Here is a 21,033-nt window from a genome sequence, read left to right as displayed (position 1 = left end):
ATGAGGGGCAAGAGACAATGACCTATATCTAAACAGCACAATTTCACATGCCAGAGCCACCTCATCCAGATGCCTCCCCTTTACTTGTCCCCACTCTTCTTGCCATTCCCTGGTTATTTTGAGACTTTTATCTGTAGAATTCATGCAACTGCACAGCTCGCCTGGAAGATGTCCAAGTGCCCTTTTACTCCATTCTCTGTAACCTTCCCACCCCCAACAAACCTCCAGTGATTGGGTATTAGGAAGCTCAACTTTCTTCCACTGAGCTGGACTATGCAAGGGCAGTCTCTCAGGAAAAGAAATCTCCAGGCCCTGCCCTCAAATGCTCCCAGCTCCACTCTGCCTTTTAAGAAGCTTCCTAAAATATCTTCTCAGAACTTTCTTCTATTCAAGGGTTAGATTCCCTCCAGTTGCTGTGTCTACATCATATAAGACTTTCAATACCAAAGTCTACCTATGACAATGCACCTACTGTGGCAGTGGATCCCAACAGTTAAGAACAATGGAGTAAGAAGCCACACTGCCTGGGTGGAAACTCACTTTGCCCCATTGCTGGATCTAAGAAACTGGGCAGAAGGCTAACTTTTCAGAGACTTAGCTGTTTTTTGCTTTGTTTTGCTCTTTCATTTGGTATATAGGGAAAGAAAGTAGTGCCTTACTAGCCTTCAGGGCTAGTAAAGAGCCAATATACTGATATACATAAAGAAACCTGGGAAATGTTGAATATATATTATTCAACATTGCTGTTCCATTTGTGAAGTAAATGAGTCGGTTCTTTCAAGTAATCTGTAAACTCTATCATAATATTATGACGCAGGATTAACATTTGCACCATGAAGAGTTCCTGAGCCGGGCGGTGGTGGCGCACGCCTTTAATCCCAGCACGCGGGAGGCAGAGGCAGGCGGATCTCTGTGAGTTCGGGGCCAGCCTGGTCTACAAGAGCTAGTTCCAGGACAGGCTCCAAAGCTACAGAGAAACCCTGTCTCGAAAAAAAAAAAAAACTGAAAAAGAGTTCCTGAGAATCAATTAGAGATAAACTCATTTTCGGTTTCTGTTAATTATGTCTGGCATAGAACGTCAAATCCTACATGTTCTCACTTATTTGCAGAACCTAAAAGATGTTGGTAAGAAGCTGAGTATAGACTAGTGGGAAAAGAAGAGGGGAAGAAAGAACAACTGTTGTGGGCTTCGGGTAGAGAGCAGGACTAACTTCTGATGTTCTAAAGCTGTGCATCAGAAGGATAACAATAGTTGAAAGCAAGTAATTATACTTCTAAGTAGCTAGTAGAAAGGAGAAATGATAAATATTTGAGGTTATACCTATCCCAATTAATCATCGCACATTATATGCACGTATTAAAACATATAGTAGCACACAAGTATGTATAATTAGGTGTCAATTTAAAGTTAAAAAATAACTAAGTCTTTCAGATTAGCAGAGAACCCCTAGAGTCTTAGAAACAGACTTTATAAAACACACGTTTCTTAACTCTAATAAGACACATAACTGGTGGAAGTCTATTTTAAAGATCTTACTAGTCTCTATGGTTTCAAATGTCCACAAAGCATCATTTCATTTATCTTACTTGTTCCTTTCAAACACCCACAGTAAAAACACAGGGAAATGGGTCTGAGGAAGGGACAGCTTGTCCAAGGTAATCTAGCCAATCACATGAACATAACTTTTATGTTTATAAATTTGTCCTTATGACACTGCCAAGAATCAAGAAGATAATTTTAGTAGCAAGAAATCTGAGCTAGGTGGCTAGAAGGCCTCTGACAAGATCTGAAAGGGTAAAAGTCAGGGTCTGGGTTTGATAACCTAATTTAAACCTGTCTATGAAACTTTCCACCATTCTCAGCCCAGAAACAGAATAAAACAAGCCTTCTAGAAATGCCCCAGACTAGCATTCAAACCTCTGCTAAATCTGTCCCAACCTACCTATTCAGTCTGCTATCCCAACAGCATTTTCCTGTCTTTAAGCTTTTGCTTAGCCTGGAGCATCTTCTATTCTCATTGAGCTCTGTCGTGCTCATCAAGATCTGTTTTAGTGTTTCCCTTCTCTGAAAGTCAGCCTTGGAGCCTTGAGAGAGGCTTTGCCCTTGATTCTCATATTGCATATGTATCTCTATGTGAGCAAGGCTTTCTCTTTTCCTAACTAGACTTTGGGCTCCTTGAAAATGGGGCCTGAATCCCTGTGATGTTCTAACTGCTCATCTCAGGCTCTGGCATGGAGGACAGTTGTGCAGTGACTATGTTTACAGCCTACATCTCTCTGCTGCAGATGAGACACATACGGCGATAAGAAATCCCAGTTCACCACGGTAGGTATAACACCTTTCAGGGAATGTGGGAGGGGGGCGGCAGTGATTTGTCTGAGGTAAAGAGGGACATCTAAGAAAGTTTTAAAACTTTGGGATGGAATAGAATAAATAAAATTATAAACTTCCCTCTAAGAAGGTTTAATGTATTGGTTATAGACAGAGTTTACTCAGCATCAGATTTACACTCAAGGCTAAAGGTTGAACCATAAATTTTAAAGTGGGACTATCTCTAGAGAAGAAAACTATAAAATGTGACTTTTGAAGACCTGTGGAGAGTGCTCCCACCTCCAAGTACAGAGTGTGGAGAGGAATCTCATTTAAAGCATCAGAACAGTTCGCATGGGCAATAAAATGATAAATGGAAAGCCAGGTTGTAGTGGCACATGCCTTTATTCCCAGTACTTGGGAGGCAGAGGCAGGCGAATCTCTGTGAGTTAGAGGCCAGCCTGGTCTACAGAGTGAGTACCAGGACAGGCTCCAAAGCTACACAAAGAAACTCTGTCTCGAAGAACAAAACAACAACAATAACAATAATAATAATAAATGGGGTCTGGTTTTGTCAAGTGTTGAAATGTGTGGTTGTGAATGCATTTGCTACAGGCTAGAACGCTGACAGATGGTTGAGCACATGCTTATGGGTTAGATTCATGGATGAGCACAGATCAGGACTTCTCTAACAGCAGCCACCCTGGCCCCCCACTATTTGCAGAATCACATCTGGTAAGCAAAGCTCACTGCATTCTAGTCATAGGAGTGGCTCTTCATTGACCATAGTCAGTCAGAAAGGAGCGCACTAGAGGGTTGTGGGTAGTACTACCTGTGGATGCCACATAAAAGCCAAGAGCACTAATCTCAGACACAGCATGAAAGTCCCGAAGTGTCTCTCCAAAGAGTTCTGTATTCTGCCTCCCCAAACACCACCTTTTCTTGATCATCAGGCCAGACCTCTGTGGGAAGTAGGCTAGGGGCTTTAATTTATATTTTAGCAAGGTGCCTATTGACACCCAGAGAAACTAAGGAACTTATCAAAGTTTCATAGCAAATCAACCCCACTTTACATTCGAGAGGACAGGTCAGAGATAAAGTCTCTATTGTACGCTGAATTAAAAAATATACTACATAGTTGGAAGCTAGTCTGGGAGGGTCACACAATCACAGCCAGTCTGGGATAAAGTTTCGGGCCAGCATGGGAAACATAGTTAGACACTGTTTCCAAAAATGAAAGAAAATAAAATGAAAATTGAAATTTCAAAGACAGTAGGGGATTGCCCTTTAGGCTAGTGTCCTACAAAGTCAAGTACAACTGAATTTTAAAATAGTGAGCGATAGATTAGAATTACATTTCATCTTTTCCCAACTCTCCCATACCCTTTAATATAGCTCAGTCAAACTCCTTTGCAAAGAAAACCTTCCCAAGAGCCTGAAGCAAGGATTTTGACCTGTGAAACACCTAGCTACTTTTCCTTTTTTCTCACCTACCTGTTCTCTTAGAGGCTTTTTCTTCCATCGCTAATTATCCAATGGCTCTCCTGCATTTACAGAGCCCCAAAGCAGGTCCAGTGGGTGGCATCAAATAGGAAACCCGGAGATATTCGTTGGTTCCTGGGAAGGCTGAGGAAGCGCCCTTGTTAAGGGGTGTGTGCAGTGTTGAAATATTAGCTGCTGTGGCTGCCAAAGAAGTTCCTGAGCCACCCACAGCCTTTTCTCTTCAGTCCAACCATGTGTTCACCTTGCCACAAAGGTCAGTACTAATATTAACAAGTCACTGGAGAATGGGGAAATTAAATCAGCTATTGAGGTGAGCATGAATTGGATTTCCTTGAGGCTGGGCTTCCTATCTGACTTCAGTGCAGTCTGGGCAAAATCTGTTGCTTGAAAGCAATCTGGCAACACGAAGAAAAATGTTCATTTCCCTTGTCCTAGTTAACCCACTCTTGGGATTCAATCCTTAGCCAGCAACTCCCAAAGCATGGAAAAGCTCAAGGCACAGTCTTTTCTTAATTACAGAGCTATTTTCTGATGGCAATAACTAGTAACCTTTAAGTCCTATGGGGGTGGGAAAGCAGCCCACTGTGGCTCTTTCTGCAGCCACAGAGGATGATGGCTCTAAGGCTCTGAAATTCTGAGGGTATGTGTGCTCAAGCACAAATAACTGCAGCATTTTCAGTGAAAAATATTCGGGTGGGAAGTAATATTTTCCCCTAGAAATTGGGCTATGCCTGTTAATTGTTTCTGTGCACTCAAAAAGAAGCCAAGAACCCATTGCTATTGCCCTGTTTATACCCATCTGCTAAATACCTATTCTCTTACCATATATGCTATGTCAGAGATGGCCACTGCATTCAGGCTGTTGGCAATCTAGCGACTACAGAAATCATTGGGAGTTTGCATTGTGGTAAATACTAGGACAGAATGGACCACAGAGTGTAGGAGTGCCCACAGGAAAATACCTAAATGCAGGGGTGCGTGGACAGAAAATTTTAACTCAAAAAAAAAAAAATAAACCTCGATCATTTACCTGAGTAAGAAGGGTTTAAATCTTGGCTCTACCACTTCTGTGAGACTGGGACGAATTTACTCAACTTCTACTTAGCTTCGGCGCCTTTTTCTGGTTTATCCCAAGAATGAAAGGACACAATGTAGACGGGAAAACCACAACTGCATACGGAGACAATACTGCTCTGAAGCTTAAATTTTCCAGGCCTCAATTTTGCTCATCTGAGAAATGGAGCCAAATGCAAGTATGTGCTCTGTGTCATCCTTTACATGCTATGAGAACCAAGACAAATAAGGCTATACAGGGAGGGTTTGAGGAAGTCTCCTGCCTCCAGGCTCAATAAAAACAGAGGTCATTCTCCTAAGCCTTACCGTAGTAGCTAGGTTCTTAATTAACTGCTCCATCTTCCAACTGAAAAAGTTCTCTATGCCATGGCCCAAAGGACACCAGGGGCTGAGGCCACTCAGCCACCGCCAGGGGCCGCCCACTTAAATTGGAGTTCTGCCTCGATGGGGGGTAGGGTTTTGGCTGAATTTGAATTCCCAGTGGCCCGCCCTTTGACAAAGTGACAAAATCCCATTTGTAAGTAACCTGACGCATCAAGGGGACTTTTGTGTCGAGAACAGCAGTCAGACTCGGGCGTCCAGGCCAGCATGCGGCCAGAATTTTCTTCTGGAGCCCAACCAGGGACGCGCTTCTCACCAGTCACTCTTCACAGGCTTTGGACTGGGTCTTGTTATGTAGCCCAGGCTGGCCATGAATTCATGACTGCCCGTGCCTCAGATTCCTGAGTACTGGGGTTATAAGCTTCTACGACCAAGCCCGGTTTTCCTACAGCTTCCACCTTAGTTCCGTCTTCCGCCTGTGAGAACTGAACTCGAAGCCCCGCCCTGCGTGCTTCCTGCCGTCGCGGAGGGGGCGGAGGGACCAGATGAGAACGCCTGCGCACACGCGCATGGAAGGAGGAGCTCTAGCTCACTTCCGGGAGGTGGCCATGAATTTCCGCGCCTAAGGTTGCTTCGTGAAACGGGACAGTTTACCAAAATGTTGCGTGTGGTAAGCTGGAACATCAATGGGATCCGGAGTCCCCTGCAAGGGCTGACATGCCAGGGACCCAGCAACTGTCCCACAGCCTTGCGACGCATTTTGGACAAGTTGGATGCCTATGTTGTTTGTCTTCAGGAGACCAAAGTGACCAGTAAGCATTCGAGAATCCAGGATTTTTACCTTTTTTTCTTCTGCTAACTTTCGCTTCCTGCTCCACCTCCTTTCACTTTTCCGTTTATCGATACTTAGAATCCTGCCCTTATACCCACCCGAAAGTACTAATCCCTTTCCCGTTTAAACCCCTACCCCAGCTAGTGCCCTTAATTCCCACTCCTGTGCTGCTCTCCCAGTTGAAACCCTCGTGCACAGATTCCCGCCCATTCTACCGCCCCAACTCCGTGCCTTGAGTTTTCTCCTTCCACGCCCCCGAGGCAGATTCCTTAGTTCTCCATCCCTGCTCCCATCTCAGTCCTCTAATTCCTACCGCCAGCATCCTTCCAGCAGTCCTCCCATCACCTAGACCATAAGACTTAGTTAGCTCTGATTCGCTCTCCTCAGTTTTTCCCATCTAATTTGAATATCATTTCCCTCCCTGAGCTTTCCATGTTTCCAGCTCCTGTCATAAACACTCCCTCCCCCCAGTTATGGCTCTGATGTACGCTAGTAATTAGCCTGTAACTGTTATTCTAGTCTTTCATGGGTCCATGGTGCTAGTTTTACCTCTGACTTTGTATTACATTTTTTTTCCAGGAGATGTACTGACAGAGCCCCTGGCTGTTGTTGAGGGCTATAACTCCTATTTCAGCTTCAGCCGCAGCCGTAGTGGCTATTCTGGTAAATGGGGTCTTCTGGGGGTATTTAACTTAGTGTTGGTGATGGGGGCAAGTAGCAGTGAAGTGTTTGGGTTTTTAACGAGAATGTAATATATTCCAACTTTTCATCTCCAAAGCTAAAGCTGCATAAAATCTGAGGTTACATTAATATTTATGTACCAGATTATCTTTTTGGCCCTCAGAAGTACAGTAAAAATTGGGTGATCTCTGGAGCTGAACTGCTAGGGTTCAGGCTGTGGCTCACTTCCTAGCTGTGTGTTCGCTGGAAAGTTACTTTACCTTTGTATCTCAGGTTTCTTATCTAGAAAATGAGGTTAATGTTTACTTTCTAGGCTCTTACAAGGGTTTAGACATTTATGCATGTGTTAATACTAATAGCCAATATTTTATCAGCATTTGTCATGTATCTGTGTAATATACATTGTTGTTGTTCTTGTAAAGTAAAACATTCTGTGGCTTTTTTGGTTTTGTTTTTGGTTTTGTTTTTTTTTTTTTTTTTGGTTTTTTGAGACAGGGTTTCTCTGTAGCTTTGGAGCCTGTCCTGTCTCTGGCTTTGTAAATCAGACTGGCCTTGAACTTACAGAGATCCTCCTGCCTATGCCTCCCAAGTGCTGGGATTAAACGCATGTGCCACCACTGCCTGACCATTCTGTTGCTTTTTTTACATGAATCTGAGGCCTCAGGGTATGGGTTAGTTGCTTCAGATTTTACAGAGCCATATAATGGCCCTTGAGTTACATTTAACAGAGATATCAAAAACTATTCCTTGTATGGGTACATTTGGAGTGGAACAGGCTGTACAGTAGTATTTTGGTTGCTGATCCCATTCAGAATACTCTATCTGTCCCCAGGTGTGGCTACGTTTTGTAAGGACAGTGCTACCCCAGTGGCTGCTGAAGAAGGCCTGAGTGGTGTGTTTGCCACCCAGAATGGGGATGTTGGTTGCTATGGAAACTTGGATGAGTTCACCCAAGAGGAACTCCGGGCTCTGGATAGTGAGGGCCGGGCCGTCCTTACCCAGCACAAGATCCGGTAATAGCCTGTATCCTCCTACTACAGACCATCTCTGGTTCTAGTCAGTATCCAGAATATAAGGTCCATCTTTTTTTTTTTTTTTGGTTTTTCGAGACAGGGTTTCTCTGTAGTTTTTGAGTAAGGTCCATCTTATAGGTATGCAGTTGCTATAGTTCACAAACTTTCCTTCCTGGACTCTAGTACTGGGTGGGCTAAGTGATCCTGGCAAATCATGCTTCATTTTGAGCCTTGTGTTCCCCTCTCTACAGTGGGAGTGCAGCTAATTACCACAGGCTACTCAAAAGCTGCTTAGCCAGCATAGAACTCATTGCTCCAAATTGGATTTTTTTTTGGGGGGTATCTCATCATCATGAAAGGCAGAATTATCCTCCAGTTTACCTCGACTCTTAAGCCCTCCTTACTTCACCCAGAGCCTATCCCCTAGACCTGCTCGTGCCTGCTTGCTTGTGTCTTCCTAACCCTTTTTCTTCTATCCCATGGACAACCATTAATTGGGAGCTGCATGGTGTAGCTGTGGACGGGAAGTCTTGGATCTGAACTCTTTGTGTGGGGGCTCTTTTCTTCGTAGCACTTTGGAAGGGAAGGAGAAGACCTTGACTCTCATCAATGTGTACTGTCCCCATGCGGATCCTGGGAGGCCTGAGCGGCTGACCTTCAAGATGCGTTTCTATCGCCTACTGCAGATCCGAGCAGAAGCACTCTTGGCAGCTGGCAGGTATTGTAAATCTAGGCAGCTGGGCTTGGTTGAGTTCATCTTGGTGACTTGCCTTGTGTCGTGCCCCATAAAAGGATATAGCATTTTGTCTTTGAGTTCCTTTACCCTCTAATTTTGAACACTGTCGTGCTGACCTGAACAGGCCTTGCTGTCTTAAGAGCTGTGGGAACAGAGTAAAGTGACATGAACACTGTCTTTGTACTCCAAGCTCTTTGCTTACCATAAACCTCAAGGGCAGCTGCGGTCCGTGTTCTCTTTTTCCAAACGCCTACCCTCAGAGAAGAGTTTTGAGGACAAAACGAGGCAAGAGTGGTAAAGTGCCTAGTTCCAAGGATGGACAGGAAAAAAGTGGGAGTAGGAGCCGGGCGGTGGTGGTGCACACCTTTATTCCCAGCACTCAGGAGGCAGAGGCAAGCGGATCTCTCTGAGTTCGAGGCCAGCCTGGTCTACAAGAGCTAGTTCCAGGACAGGAACCAAAAGCTACGGAGAAACCCTGTCTCGAAAAATCCAAAAAAAAAAAAAAAGTGGGAGTAGGTTAAAGTAATCAAGGGGCACTTCCTCCAAGCAGTGGTGTCTGAGCTCAGTTTTGAAGGACGAGAAGGATGGCATTAGATAGAGATCATTGAAGCATTCATATCATATGGAATAGTGTCAGCTTTGCTGCTCAGAATTCGGTTCCTCATGCGTGAGAAGTGTCCTGATGGGAGAATGGAAGAGGCGCACTGCTATGAGTATTTGGTAGCAAAAGCTCTAGGAGGAGGTTGCATCTCCAAGCTCTCAGACCTGGGGGTAAAGTACATGGGACTCCTCATTCTTGAATGTCCGTTTGACAACCCCATGTTGTGTTTTTCAGCCATGTGATAATCCTAGGGGACCTGAATACAGCTCATCGGCCCATTGACCACTGTGACGCAGGCAGTCTGGTAAGGCTCCCTCAAAACTCTAGGCCCCTCTCTGGTTCTGTTCCTTCAAGTACCCCATGTAGTACTGGGAGTTTGGCACCAAAGGTGCCTTTATGGAAAAACAGTGCTTGGTTTGAATGTACCCTTTTTTTATTCTGAAATTACATGTAAAATTGTACATATTTATGGAATATGATATAATATTTTGGCATGAATAATGGTCAAATGGGACAAATTGCCTAATCTGTCACCTCAAACATTTGTCATTCTGTATGGGCAAACAGTGAAAACTTTTTGAACTACAAGTTTTGAAATATGAAATAATTTATCGCTAGCTCTTCCTATACTGTGGAACACTGCTAGGTCTTTATCTTCCTATCAAGCTGTTCACATTAAGCAGCTACTCTCTCCTTTTCTTCCTACCTCTCCTTGACTCTGGTAACAACTGCTCTACTCTGCTCCATGAAATCAACATTTTAGACTTCCATACATGAGTGACATCACATGACATCTCTCTTTCTGGGCTTCCCTTGTTTTCATGTCTTTCAGTTCCATTCATTTGCTGCAAATGATATATATTCTTTCTGGCAAAATAGTATTGTATTCTGTATGTGTATTCTATTTTCCTTTTGTTCATTAATGAATATGTAGGTTTCTAGTGTATTCTTTCTTCCTTTTCTTATATGAGCCTCTTATTCCCTATAGGCCAATGTTTACTTAACCCTTAAGTGCATATTAGAGCAAATCTATCAATACCTTAATACTACACCAAAACAATGGAATCAGAATCTCGTAGGTGTAGACCCTCAGTAATGGTTTGTTTGAAAAGTCCTACAACAGACACAAACTAGAGAAACACTACTTTAGAATTTATATGAAGTCCTCATCTTGACCATTTCATAGAAAACTGCTGTGCTACAAAAGCAAACTGCCTGTTTTTCTCTGCTCTCATCCTATAATAACCAACAGAAGACTCCTGTGAGCTCAAAAGGGGTGGGGATTTCTCCTTGCCTCCAAGCAAGCCGACAGCTTTGCATCTGTGCACATCAGCTAGTTGTCCTTTACTACTGTTTCGTTAACTTGGCCCATTAGCTCTAGCTTCTTATGGGCTAACTCTTATATGCCCCCAACATGGTCAGACCCCACAGGTTGAGGACTACTCTCCAAAACTGTCACTTCAGACCCAGTCACAGTTGGAACTTCTGAACTATAAATTGAGGTTCCCATGACCTCATCTGTGTGTTAATTTGATAGAGCAAAGCAAGTACTCAGACAGCCACTCTAACTTAAGTCTAATGATTATCCATAAAGAATGTTTGAAATAATATAAATAGACAGATGAAGAAATACATGCAGAGGAAAGTCTGGAAGGGCCATTTGTGCCAGCTTCCATTCCTGTGGAGTTGGGTGAGTCATTCTCCCAACACATGGATGAGTCTTAGTTTGTCTTCTTGCACCTCTACATGTTGAGCTGTCCAGTTCTCTGAACCCTGCTTTTGGGTTTTATGGAAACTTCACTGCCTAAGTATGTGCTGAAAGTGGAATAGGGAAGCCCATCAAGGCCTGTGGCAGCTTTTCATCATTCCTTCCTCAATGGTTCAGGGATGGATCCTCTGGAATGAGGATCTTTTATTTTATTAAAAATAGATTTTTTTACACAATGTATTCTGATTATCGTTTCCCTCCTTCATCTCCCAGCTCTTCTCCTCTTTCCCTATTCATGCAACTGTACACCTTCCTTACACACACACACACACACACACACAGGGAGAAAGCATAAAAACAAAATTGGAAAGCATAATATGTAAGCAAAAGGCCAGCAAAGAAAAAAAATGCTCAAAGATCTATAAAAGTACCATCATGTTTGGTGTTGGCCACCTACTGCTTGGCATGGAGCCTTCCCTTCAGTGTGGTTAACATATCCAGTGAGATTCTATTGTAGAAAACTGATTTTTCCTTTGTGAGCAGTTGTCTGTTGTAGATTGCTTTGTGGTTAGCGATGATATCCATTTCCTACTTTCAGTGCTGGAACACATGTGGCTTGGACCCTTGCAGGCCCTGTACAAACTGCCCCAGTCTCTGAGTTTGTGTGTGTGTGTGTGTGTGTGTGTGGCATTGTTTCCTTTCTGTCTCCTATGCCCCCTGGCTCTTTCAATTTTTCCTCTTTGTCCTCTGCATATCTCCCTGAGCTCTGAGGGGGAAGGGTTTGATGAAGATATCCTATTTAGGACTGAATGTTCCATGATCTGTCACTCTACACATTGTCCAGTTGTGGGTCTCTGTATTTGCTCCCATTTTCTTCAGGTGGAAGCTCCTCCGATAATAGCTCATCAAGGCACTAATGGGTATACAAGTCATTGTATTGCTATATTCCTTTAGCAGAACAATGGTATTTAGTTTTCCCCCAAGTCCCTGACTATCTAACCTCAGGTTCTTGGCCACCAGGGTAGTGTCAGACATGGGTAAATCCAATCAGAAAGTGGTTGCTTACTCCCAGGACTTTTGTGCTACTATTACAGAAGAGTATATCGTGCATTCAGGTCACCATTGTTTATCAGTGGGTTTATATCTGAGTTGATAATTACCTTTGTCCTTTGGTAATGTGCAGAGTACTGGCTTTCGTAAGGCACCAGCTTGACTTTTCTGTGTTCAATGAGATATGTTTGTGTTGTCTTGACAATAGGGCTTTACCCTTGATTTGTAAAGAGCAATCAATAACCTTGGAAATAGCCTGAATTGTGTGAGGGTGTCCTTGGGGCTCATTTGGTCAACAATTCAATTATATGTAACCCATTCCTGGTACTGGAGGTTTCAATTCTTAGCAGGAGGTGTCTAGTTGGAGCTTGCTTGTCCATTATTTGGTGATTTCATTTATACTTCTTTCATTTATGAGTATATATTAATAAGCTTATACTGTAGTAGGTTTAATATGACAACTTGGATTGCCTTTAGTCTTAGCTGTCACTCAATGTATTCTTTCTTACCTTCCTCTTTTCTCCCTATCTCTATTTAATCCTCTTGCTTCAGGTCACACCCAACCCCACCTCCCACCCATCTCTCCATAACCATGACTGTATTCTATGTATTCTATTTCCTCTTCCTTAGGAAATACTTCCATCCCTCCTAATCCCTTACTCTATAACTAGCGTGCCCATTGAAAGCTTAAAGACTAACATACACATATAAGTGAATATGTGCTGTATTTGTCTTTTTAGGTCTGGCTTACCTCACTCCAGATGATTTTTCTAGTTTCATCTATATAATTGTGGATTTTATGATTTTATTTTTAAATAGCTGAGTAATACTCCATTGTGTGAATGTATCACATTTTCATTATTTATTTGTCTGTTGATGGACACCTAGGCTCTTTCCAAATTTTGGATGTTATAAATTGAGCAGGAGTGAACATAACATGGATGAGCAGTGTCTCTTGTAGGAGGAGGGCCCGCTTGTTCATCCCAGCTGCCTGGCTAGCTTAGCCCCGAAATAACCACACAGAAACTGTATTAATTGAATCATTGTTTGGCCCATTAGCTCTAACTTCTTATTGGCTAACTCTTATATTAATTTAACCCATTTCTATTAATTTGTGTATAGCCACATGGCAGTGGCTTACCGGGTAAAATTACCAGCATCTGTTTCTGGCAGCTCCATGGCACTTCTCCAACTCTGCTTTCCTCCCAGAATTTAGTTTTGTCCTCACCGCCTACTTAAGTTCTGCCCTATCAACAGGCCAAGGCAATTTCTTTAATCATTAATGAAAACAACACATAGACAGAAGGACCTCCTACATCAGTCTCTGTAGCAGGGTGTAGAGTACTTTGTGGATATTCCCGAGAGTGCTGTAGCTAGAGCTTGAGGTAGAACTATTCCCAACTTCCTGAGAAATTGCCACACTGATTGGGATAGTGATTGGTCAGGTTTGCACTCCCATCAGCAATAGAGGGATGAGTATTCCCTTTACTTCACATCCTATACAGTGTGAGCTATCTTTTGTTTGATTCACCTTGACTATCCTGACTAGTGTAAGATAAAATCTCAGAATGGTTTTGGCTTGCATTTCCCTGATGACTAAGTATGTTAAAGATTTCTTAAGTGTTTTTCAGCCATTTGTATCTCATCTTTCTATTTAGGTCTGTACCCCATTTTTTAAATGGGTTATATTTTGTCCACTCCTTTAATTCTTTATATGTTAAAGCTATTTGTCCTCTATGATATGTAGTTGGTGAAGATCTTTTCCCATTTTGTAAGCTGCCACTTTGTTAGAATGATGGTATCCATAAAGAGGCTTTTCATTCTGATGAGGACTTATTTATTGTTGTTTTTAGTACCTTTATTATCAGTGTTCTGTTCAGAAAGTCTTCTCCTGAGCCATTGAGTTCAAGGCTATTCCCCACTTTCTCTTCTATCGCATTCATGATTTCTGACCTTATATTAAGGTCTTTGATCCATTTGGAATTGAGTTTTATGCTGGTCATTAAGTATGTATTGTATCTATTTGCATTCTTCTACCTGTAACCATCCAGTTTGACCAGCCCTGTTTGTGAAAGATGCTCTTTTTTCTGGTATGTATATCTGGCTTCTTTATCAAAGATCAGATGCCCATAGGTGTATGACCTTCATTAGGTTCTTCCTTTCTATTCCATTAGTCAACATGGCTGTTTTTATGCCGATGCCATGCTGTTTTTATTACTATAGGTCTGTAGTACAATTTGAGATTGGGAATAAGGCAGTTGTAGCAAGGAGGAGGCAACTCATTGGTTCCTGGCCGCTTAGCCCCGAAATAACCACACAGATACTATATTAATTAAATCACTGCTTGGCCCATTAACTCTAGCTTCTTATTGGATAACTCTTACATGTGAATTTAACTTATTTCTAGTAATCTTTGTATCACCACGTGGCTGTGTCTTACCGGGTAAAGTTTCGTCCAGCTCCAGCAGGGCTACATGGCTTTTCTCTGACACTGCTTTTTTTCTCCCAGCATTTACATTAGTTTTCCCTTCCTAGCTCTGTTCTTTTGCCCCATCACAGGCCAAGATAGTTTCTTTATTCACTAACCAATAAAAGCAACACATAGAAGGACCTCCCACACTATTTCCCCTTTTCTGTTTAAACAAAAAGGAAGGCTTTAACTTTAACATAGTAAAATTACATATAACAAAACAGGTATCAAGCAAGATTTACAGTTACAATATTTATAAGCTACTTTCTATTTTTTAATTCCATCAAAGACTCCAGAAGGATATAATATTACCTAAGTTAATAGGAAGTGCATTGTAAGCAACTTCCAAAACTCTAGAAATGACAGAGACATCTCGCTACCTGGACACTCACCCAAAGTTCTTCCTTAACATTTCAGGCACCCATCTTTAGCCTATAGGTGCATAGTACCTGGCAGACATTTCCATGAAGCAGGAAATTTCAAAGACAGTTTCGCCTATTTTGGCAGTTTGTCAGTCACTTTCTTCTGTGTCTAGCAGACTCTTTTATGAAGCACAAACCCCCAAAAGATCATCTTACCTTTAGGCAAATTCAGCAGTCATTTTTCTGTGGGTCCTGCATGTCCATTTCATCAAGCAGTCCAGGCAAGAGCAGTTTCTTTTGCCCAAATGGCTAACCAACTCCATAAGAAGCCTCTTAGATGTCCATTTTCCTCTTGAAGTAATTGGTGCTGCCAGGAGCAGGTGTGTCTCATTGTCATGAAAAGTCCTAAATTCTTAAACATTTTAAATGTCATATTCTCTAGTTTTTGAAATATTTGAAGAGTGCCTATCTTACCAAAAACAATCTACAGATTCAATGCACTCCCATCAAAATACCAACAATTAATTTTACAGAAATTATAAGAACAATATTCAACCCTATAAGGAAATACAAAATACCCAGGATAGCTCAAACAATCCTGAATAACAACAACAACAACAAAATACTGAAGGTATTGCCTGAAGAAGGTTGTTAATATATACTGTTTAATTTTGGTTTTATTATGGAATGTCTCTGCCTGTTGTGAGTACAAGTTTTGCTGAGTATAGTAGTCTGGGCTGGCATCCATGGTCCCTTAAGGTCTGCATAATGCTCGACCAGAACTTTCTGGCTTTCAGAGTTTCCCTGAGATGTCAGGTGTAATTGTAACAGGTCTGCCTTTATATGTTACTTGGTCTTTTTCCCTTACAACTTTCAATATCTTTCTTTGTTCTGTGTGTTTAGTGTTTTGGCTATTCCGTGCCAACTCTTTATTTAGGATAAGGAAATTTTCTTCTATGATTTTATTGAAAATACTTTCTGTTCCTTTGACCTGGATTTCTTCTCCTTTCTTTATTCCTATTATTCTTAGATTTGATCTTTTCTTAGTGTCCCAAATTTCCTGGATGTTTTGTGTCAGGAGTTTTTTAGATTTAACATTTTTTTTTTTGGTAGATGTGTCCATTTCTTCTATTGTGTCTTCAAAGCCTGAGAATCTCTCTTCCATCTCTTATATTCTGTTGGTGAGTCTTGCCTCTGAGGTTCCTGTTCAAGTTCCTAAATTTTTCATTTCCAGTTTTATCTCAGTTTGAGTTTTTTTTGTGATTCTCTTTCTACTTTCAGGTCTTGAAGTATATTTATTATTTGATTCCACTGTGTTTTCACAGACTTCACTAAGGGATTTATGCCTTCTTTAAGGTCCTTGGACATAATTTATAATAGCTATTTTGAAGTCTTTGTTTTGTGTTCCAGGTATATTACATTTCTCAGGGGCTGCTATAGTAAGAATTATTGAATTCTGGTGGAGCCACACTGCGTTTTTAAGTTGGTATCTAGGCATTGGGGATTAGGAAGATTGTAATAATAGGTGCTATTATCTGGTCTTGTCCTTTTTGGGTGAGTGTCCATTCCTTGGTTTCTGTTGCCATCGCTGGATCTTAGGAAAGTGTGATGGCTGTGCATTGCTTGATAGTGTTTGCTCAGGCACTCTGCCACAGTGTGCTGGGCTAGGAGAAAAGACTGAGAGCACCTTCAGGAAAGAACCAAGGGGATACTATTCACACTTAGAGATAGCATTCACAGGGAGTTGGGAGGTGTGGTGGGAAGAGGGGACCTATCAAATAGGTTGCGGTAAGGCAAAGAATGATTTAGAAAGGCAGGCATGAATGGGCTAGATTGACCCTAGGCTTGAACCAAGAGTTGGAGTCACCAGTGGCTGGAGTTGAGGTAGGAGGAGGAGTACTCTCCACAGGTTGTTTCCGGGCTGAGGCTGAGAATGAAGAGATCGCAATAGAGGAACTACACTGTGATTCAACTTATTGAATTCCTGCCATGTGTGGCCAGTGCAGTTTCCCAGTAGAAAGTGTTTTTAGGTATTGGGGACTAACATATAGGAAAGGGGTGATGAAAGGGTCTCCAGGAAGGAGGCAAACTGGGTCTGCTGCACGGTTTGGTGGAGTCCCTAGGGAACTGAAACAGAGTGGGAGGATCGGCCCCGGCAAATGTCTGCTACAGGGCAGAGGATGGAACCAGAAGAATTACAGTGGAGAACAGGAAGGAGGGCAAGATGATCCAGCTGCTTTCCAGATCAGTATGGACACTGGGCAACCAAATAGAAAGGGTCTCTAGGTATCAGCAGTTGACACAAAGGAGCAGTAGAGGGTTTGATAGGGTAGGGGTTTAGGGGTTCACGGAAAGTAGGCTTGGTGGTGGAGTCTACGGGGAGTAAAAGTAAGGTGGGAGGACCATCTCCTGTAAGCATTCTGCCCCAGGGCTGTGGGTGAGTCTGAGGAATTGCAATGTAGGACAGGAAGGAGAGTGAAGATGGTCTACCTGCTTCCCGGGCCAGCATGGCACTGGGTTCCCAGGTGGAAAGTCTGGGGTGGGGGTCTAATGCCCTAACACAGACAAGGGTCAGACCAAGACTTTTCACTGGCTGTCAAAATGTGGGGAAGGGTTAGTTTATACGGTCCTCCCTGGGGAAAAAAAGTGGTAGTTTCTAAGCTTTGCTGTCAGAATTATCCTCTAGAAAGTATGGATGAAAACAAAAACTGTATATCAACATCCAAGGTGTGGTCAGTGTTGACATGGTACAGTCATCCCTGGAGGTGCTTCAGAAAGGGGGCATGGGAGGATTACTTGACTGGTGTTGAAGAGAGCCACGGAAACACAGGTGTGGCTCTTAGCAGAACTTGGCGGGGTGGCAGCATGGCAAAGATGATAAACCTGCCAAGTGCGAGCTTCTCTCCAGAGCTGCTCTTCTTGTCCTTTTCTACCCCGTCCCCACAGCCGGCCACGTTATTGCGATTGCATTTTATGTCCTCATTGGCACCATGCAAGTTCCGGTAGCCATCACCTTTTACTTCATGGACAGTGGCAGTCTCGCCCTACTAGAATCTTCAGTCTGGTGTTCCCTCAGGTCATTTAGATATTTTGCACAAACCCATGACAGAGCTGTTATTTCAGTTTGGCACTTCCTCTTCTGAAATTACTACCACATGGGCTTCACCTCTTGTTTCCAGATCATTTCCCCAGAGTAACAGCCTTTGTTACCAAGATCTACTCTGCCCCAGTGTCAGTTCTGCCACTAAACAGCTGTTCTGTGACTATGTTATTGCACCAAATCAGTGGGTGTGTAAGTGGGCGAACTGGATAAATGCATGGGCAGGTGGATCAGGGATCAGACATGGATGCCTGAATCCCCCAAGCTCCAGAGGGAGGAGGGATGTCAGTGAGGACATTGACACATGAAATAAATCGATTGGCATGGAGTGGGGAATCTTAAAGAAAAAGTAGCATTCTTCCAACTCCCGATTTTAGCTTACTTCTCTCTAGAGGCACCACTTTTATTTATTGTGATGAGGTCTTACAATATACCCAGGGTGGCAGTCCTCCTGCCTCAGCCTCCTAAGTGCTGGAATTCCAGGTGTAACCAACATGCTTGTTGGTTTTGTTTTTCAATCTTTTGTAAAGCATTTCTGGGAATTCCTTTGATTAAGCAAACAACAGACCTTCAGATGGGGCTTTTATGTCAGGGTAAGCATAATGTGGGATAGAGAAAGACAAACAGGAACTTCTCAAAAGATTTATTTTTATTTTAAATTATGTGTCTTATGGGGGTATCTGCACATAAGTATAGGTGTCTACAGAGGCCAAGGGACATTGGATTCCCTGGAGTGATGGGGGCGGGGGGAGAGGATTGAGATTTCTATATGGGTGCTGGTACCAAACTCAAGTCCTCTACAAGAGTAGTACTCAGTTTAACCACGGAGGCTTCTCTCCAACCCCAGGTTTTGATTTCTAACATTCTTTATTTAAAAGCTCATGCTTGTCAGAGATATGGTTCAGCTGTGAAGAGTGCGTGGTCCTCTTGCAGAGGACCTGGATTAGATTCCCAGCACCCACATGGCATCTCACAACTGTCTGTTACACCAGTTCCTGAGAACCTGGCAACCTCTTCTGGCCTCCATGGATACTGCATGCACATGGTACACAGATATACAGGGAGGCAAAACACCCATTCATAAAATGAAACAAAGGAAGCAAATAAAAGAAAAGAAAATACACCAAAGCCTAGCTCTGCCTGGTCTGGACTGTATGGCATTGAACCAAAAATCTTTAGGACAACCAAATTTTATTCATAAAATGAAGCGGTTTAGTCTCAATTTCTTCCTATTTTAAGGATCTAGTTTTGGCTTTTAATTCACTTTTCCTTCCCCAGGAGTGCTTTGAAGAGGACCCAGGACGTAAGTGGATGGATGGCTTGCTCAGTAGCCCAGGGATGGAGGCTGGATCCCACATAGGGCTTTTCATGGATAGCTACCGCTGGTTCCATCCAAAACAGGAGAGGGCCTTCACCTGCTGGTCAGTGGTCAGTGGTGCACGCCATCTCAACTATGGCTCTCGACTTGACTATGTATTAGGAGACAGGAGCTTGGTCATAGATATCTTCCAGTCCTCCTTCCTGCTCCCTGATGTGATGGGTTCTGACCACTGCCCTGTGGGAGCTGTCTTGAATGTGTCCTGTGTGCCAGCAAAACAGTGCCCAGCTCTGTGTACCCGCTTCCTCCCTGAGTTTGCAGGTACCCAGCTCAAGATTCTTCGCTTCCTAGTTCCTCTTGAACAAGAACCTGTACGAGTTCAGACAGTCCTGCAGCCCAGCCATCAAATCCAGGTACAGAAACACCCAAGCAAAGCTCGCATGCACTCAACCAGGCCTCGGAAAAGTCAAGGTGTCTCCCAAAGGAACCAGAAAAACCTGATGAGTTACTTCCAGCCTTCCTCTAGCCTTCCCCAGCCTTCTCCTGATGTGGGGCTACCTAGCCTGCCTCTGGTGGGCCCTCTTACAATCCCAAAGACTCCAGAAGAGTTGACAGTGGTGGAAGACAAAGTCAAGGTTTCAGAGGCCAAAAATGAGAAGGAAGTACAGACCTCCTTCTGGAAGTCTATGCTGAGTGGGCCCTCCCCTATGCCCCTTTGTGGAGGCCATAGGGAGCCATGTGTGATGCGTACTGTGAAGAAAGCAGGACCCAACTTGGGCCGCCAGTTCTACATGTGTGCTAGGCCACGAGGTCCTCCCAGTGACCCCTCTGCTCGTTGTAACTTTTTTCTCTGGAGCAGGCCCAGCTGAAACAACTGAGGCCTAGGGATGTCTGGCATGGTTACCCCATGTACAGGGTCTGATGCCAGGTCCTTGTCTCTGAAATTGCCTTCTCCCTGAGGCTTCCTTTCTTTCTCTGCTTCTTCTTCTCTTATTTCCCTCTCTCCCTTCCCTTCTAATGCCTTCTTCCTCTTCTCACATCTCTACAGGGAACTAATTTAAATCCCTTCTGCCCTTGCTGGACACTGTATTCATTCATAAATAAAGTCTTTGTTTTAGTGTACCATGTTGAGTGGATATTTTGATGTAATCTAGAAAGTTGAGTCAGAGAGGCTCTCTCAGTACTAGTAGGCTTTCTGGCCTCCATACTGCCAAAGCAACATGGTAGCCAGAGGAGCCATGCTCCTGAGAGAGGCTGGTGAGCTCTGGGGATTATCTGCAGCTCTAAGGTCGGATCAGTGAGGAAGGTGGGTGTGGTGTGGGTTGTGTATACTTAAACAATAGCTTCCCAAGTAGTGTGTTCTTCAGCTGTGACAGATTGTCATTAGAGAGAAAAAAGGGGTGTTTCAGCCCTCAGAGTTACAGGGCCTGAGATACCATAAGTCTCAGGGAAGGTGACCACCTCAACCAGTAGGATTATTAGTTCCCTGCTGGGAACCTTGTGTAAAGACATTGTGTACTATGGCCAAACCTCTTCCTTCACCTTGAGAAAGGCTTGTAAATTCTATAACATAGTATTGGAAGAAAAGAGGATAGTGGATCATGAAAGACATATGTTCCTTGTTCTGAAAGATTTCTTGGTTTGGGAAAGTCATTATTCCCAAAGAAGAACCCGTCTTTAGTTGAGACTCACTCTGCTTCTGACATCAGAGGCTACCTGGGGCTTAGCTTTCCAGGTGAACTAGTGAAGAGGGGAGCCCCGTATTTCTGTTGAAACCATTGAGAAAGCCACTTCAAGTCTGCTAAGGGGTTTGGCTCTTTGTACAGATTCCAGTACAGTTTAGGGGCATTTCTTTCCTCTTCCTAATTGTGGCTTTTCCTGGTCCAATCAACAAGTAATCTTTGCTTTCCTTGTGGAACTGGGGCTTGTCTGAGTGAGTCAGTATAGTATCGT

At 43.2% G+C, this 21,033-nt stretch overlaps 1 protein-coding gene and 1 long non-coding RNA gene across 2 annotated transcripts; both read left to right on the top strand.

Annotated features, from left to right (window-relative positions):
* The first annotated feature begins 2,292 nt into the window (after window positions 1–2,292).
* On the top strand, window positions 2,293–4,046 carry LOC121445030. The gene is made up of 3 exons (XR_005973866.1): window positions 2,293–2,326; window positions 2,927–3,046; window positions 3,868–4,046. It is a non-coding gene; the product is annotated as an uncharacterized LOC121445030 (long non-coding RNA).
* A 1,821-nt stretch (window positions 4,047–5,867) lies between these two features.
* On the top strand, window positions 5,868–20,202 carry LOC121445032 (DNA-(apurinic or apyrimidinic site) endonuclease 2-like). The gene is made up of 6 exons (XM_041647006.1): window positions 5,868–6,021; window positions 6,621–6,704; window positions 7,555–7,735; window positions 8,307–8,453; window positions 9,307–9,376; window positions 19,041–20,202. Exons 1-6 carry the CDS (start codon window positions 5,868–5,870, stop codon window positions 19,947–19,949), a joined length of 1,545 nt encoding a protein of 514 aa, XP_041502940.1. The 3' UTR covers window positions 19,950–20,202.
* The last annotated feature ends 831 nt before the right edge of the window (window positions 20,203–21,033 follow it).

This window comes from Microtus oregoni, unplaced genomic scaffold (assembly GCF_018167655.1).
Source record: "Microtus oregoni isolate MIOR12 unplaced genomic scaffold, Mior012 000153F_ref0000387, whole genome shotgun sequence".
NCBI lineage: Eukaryota > Metazoa > Chordata > Mammalia > Rodentia > Cricetidae > Microtus > Microtus oregoni.
The sequence above is the reverse complement of the archived record's forward strand: the minus strand, read 5'-3'. Positions and strand labels throughout refer to the sequence as shown.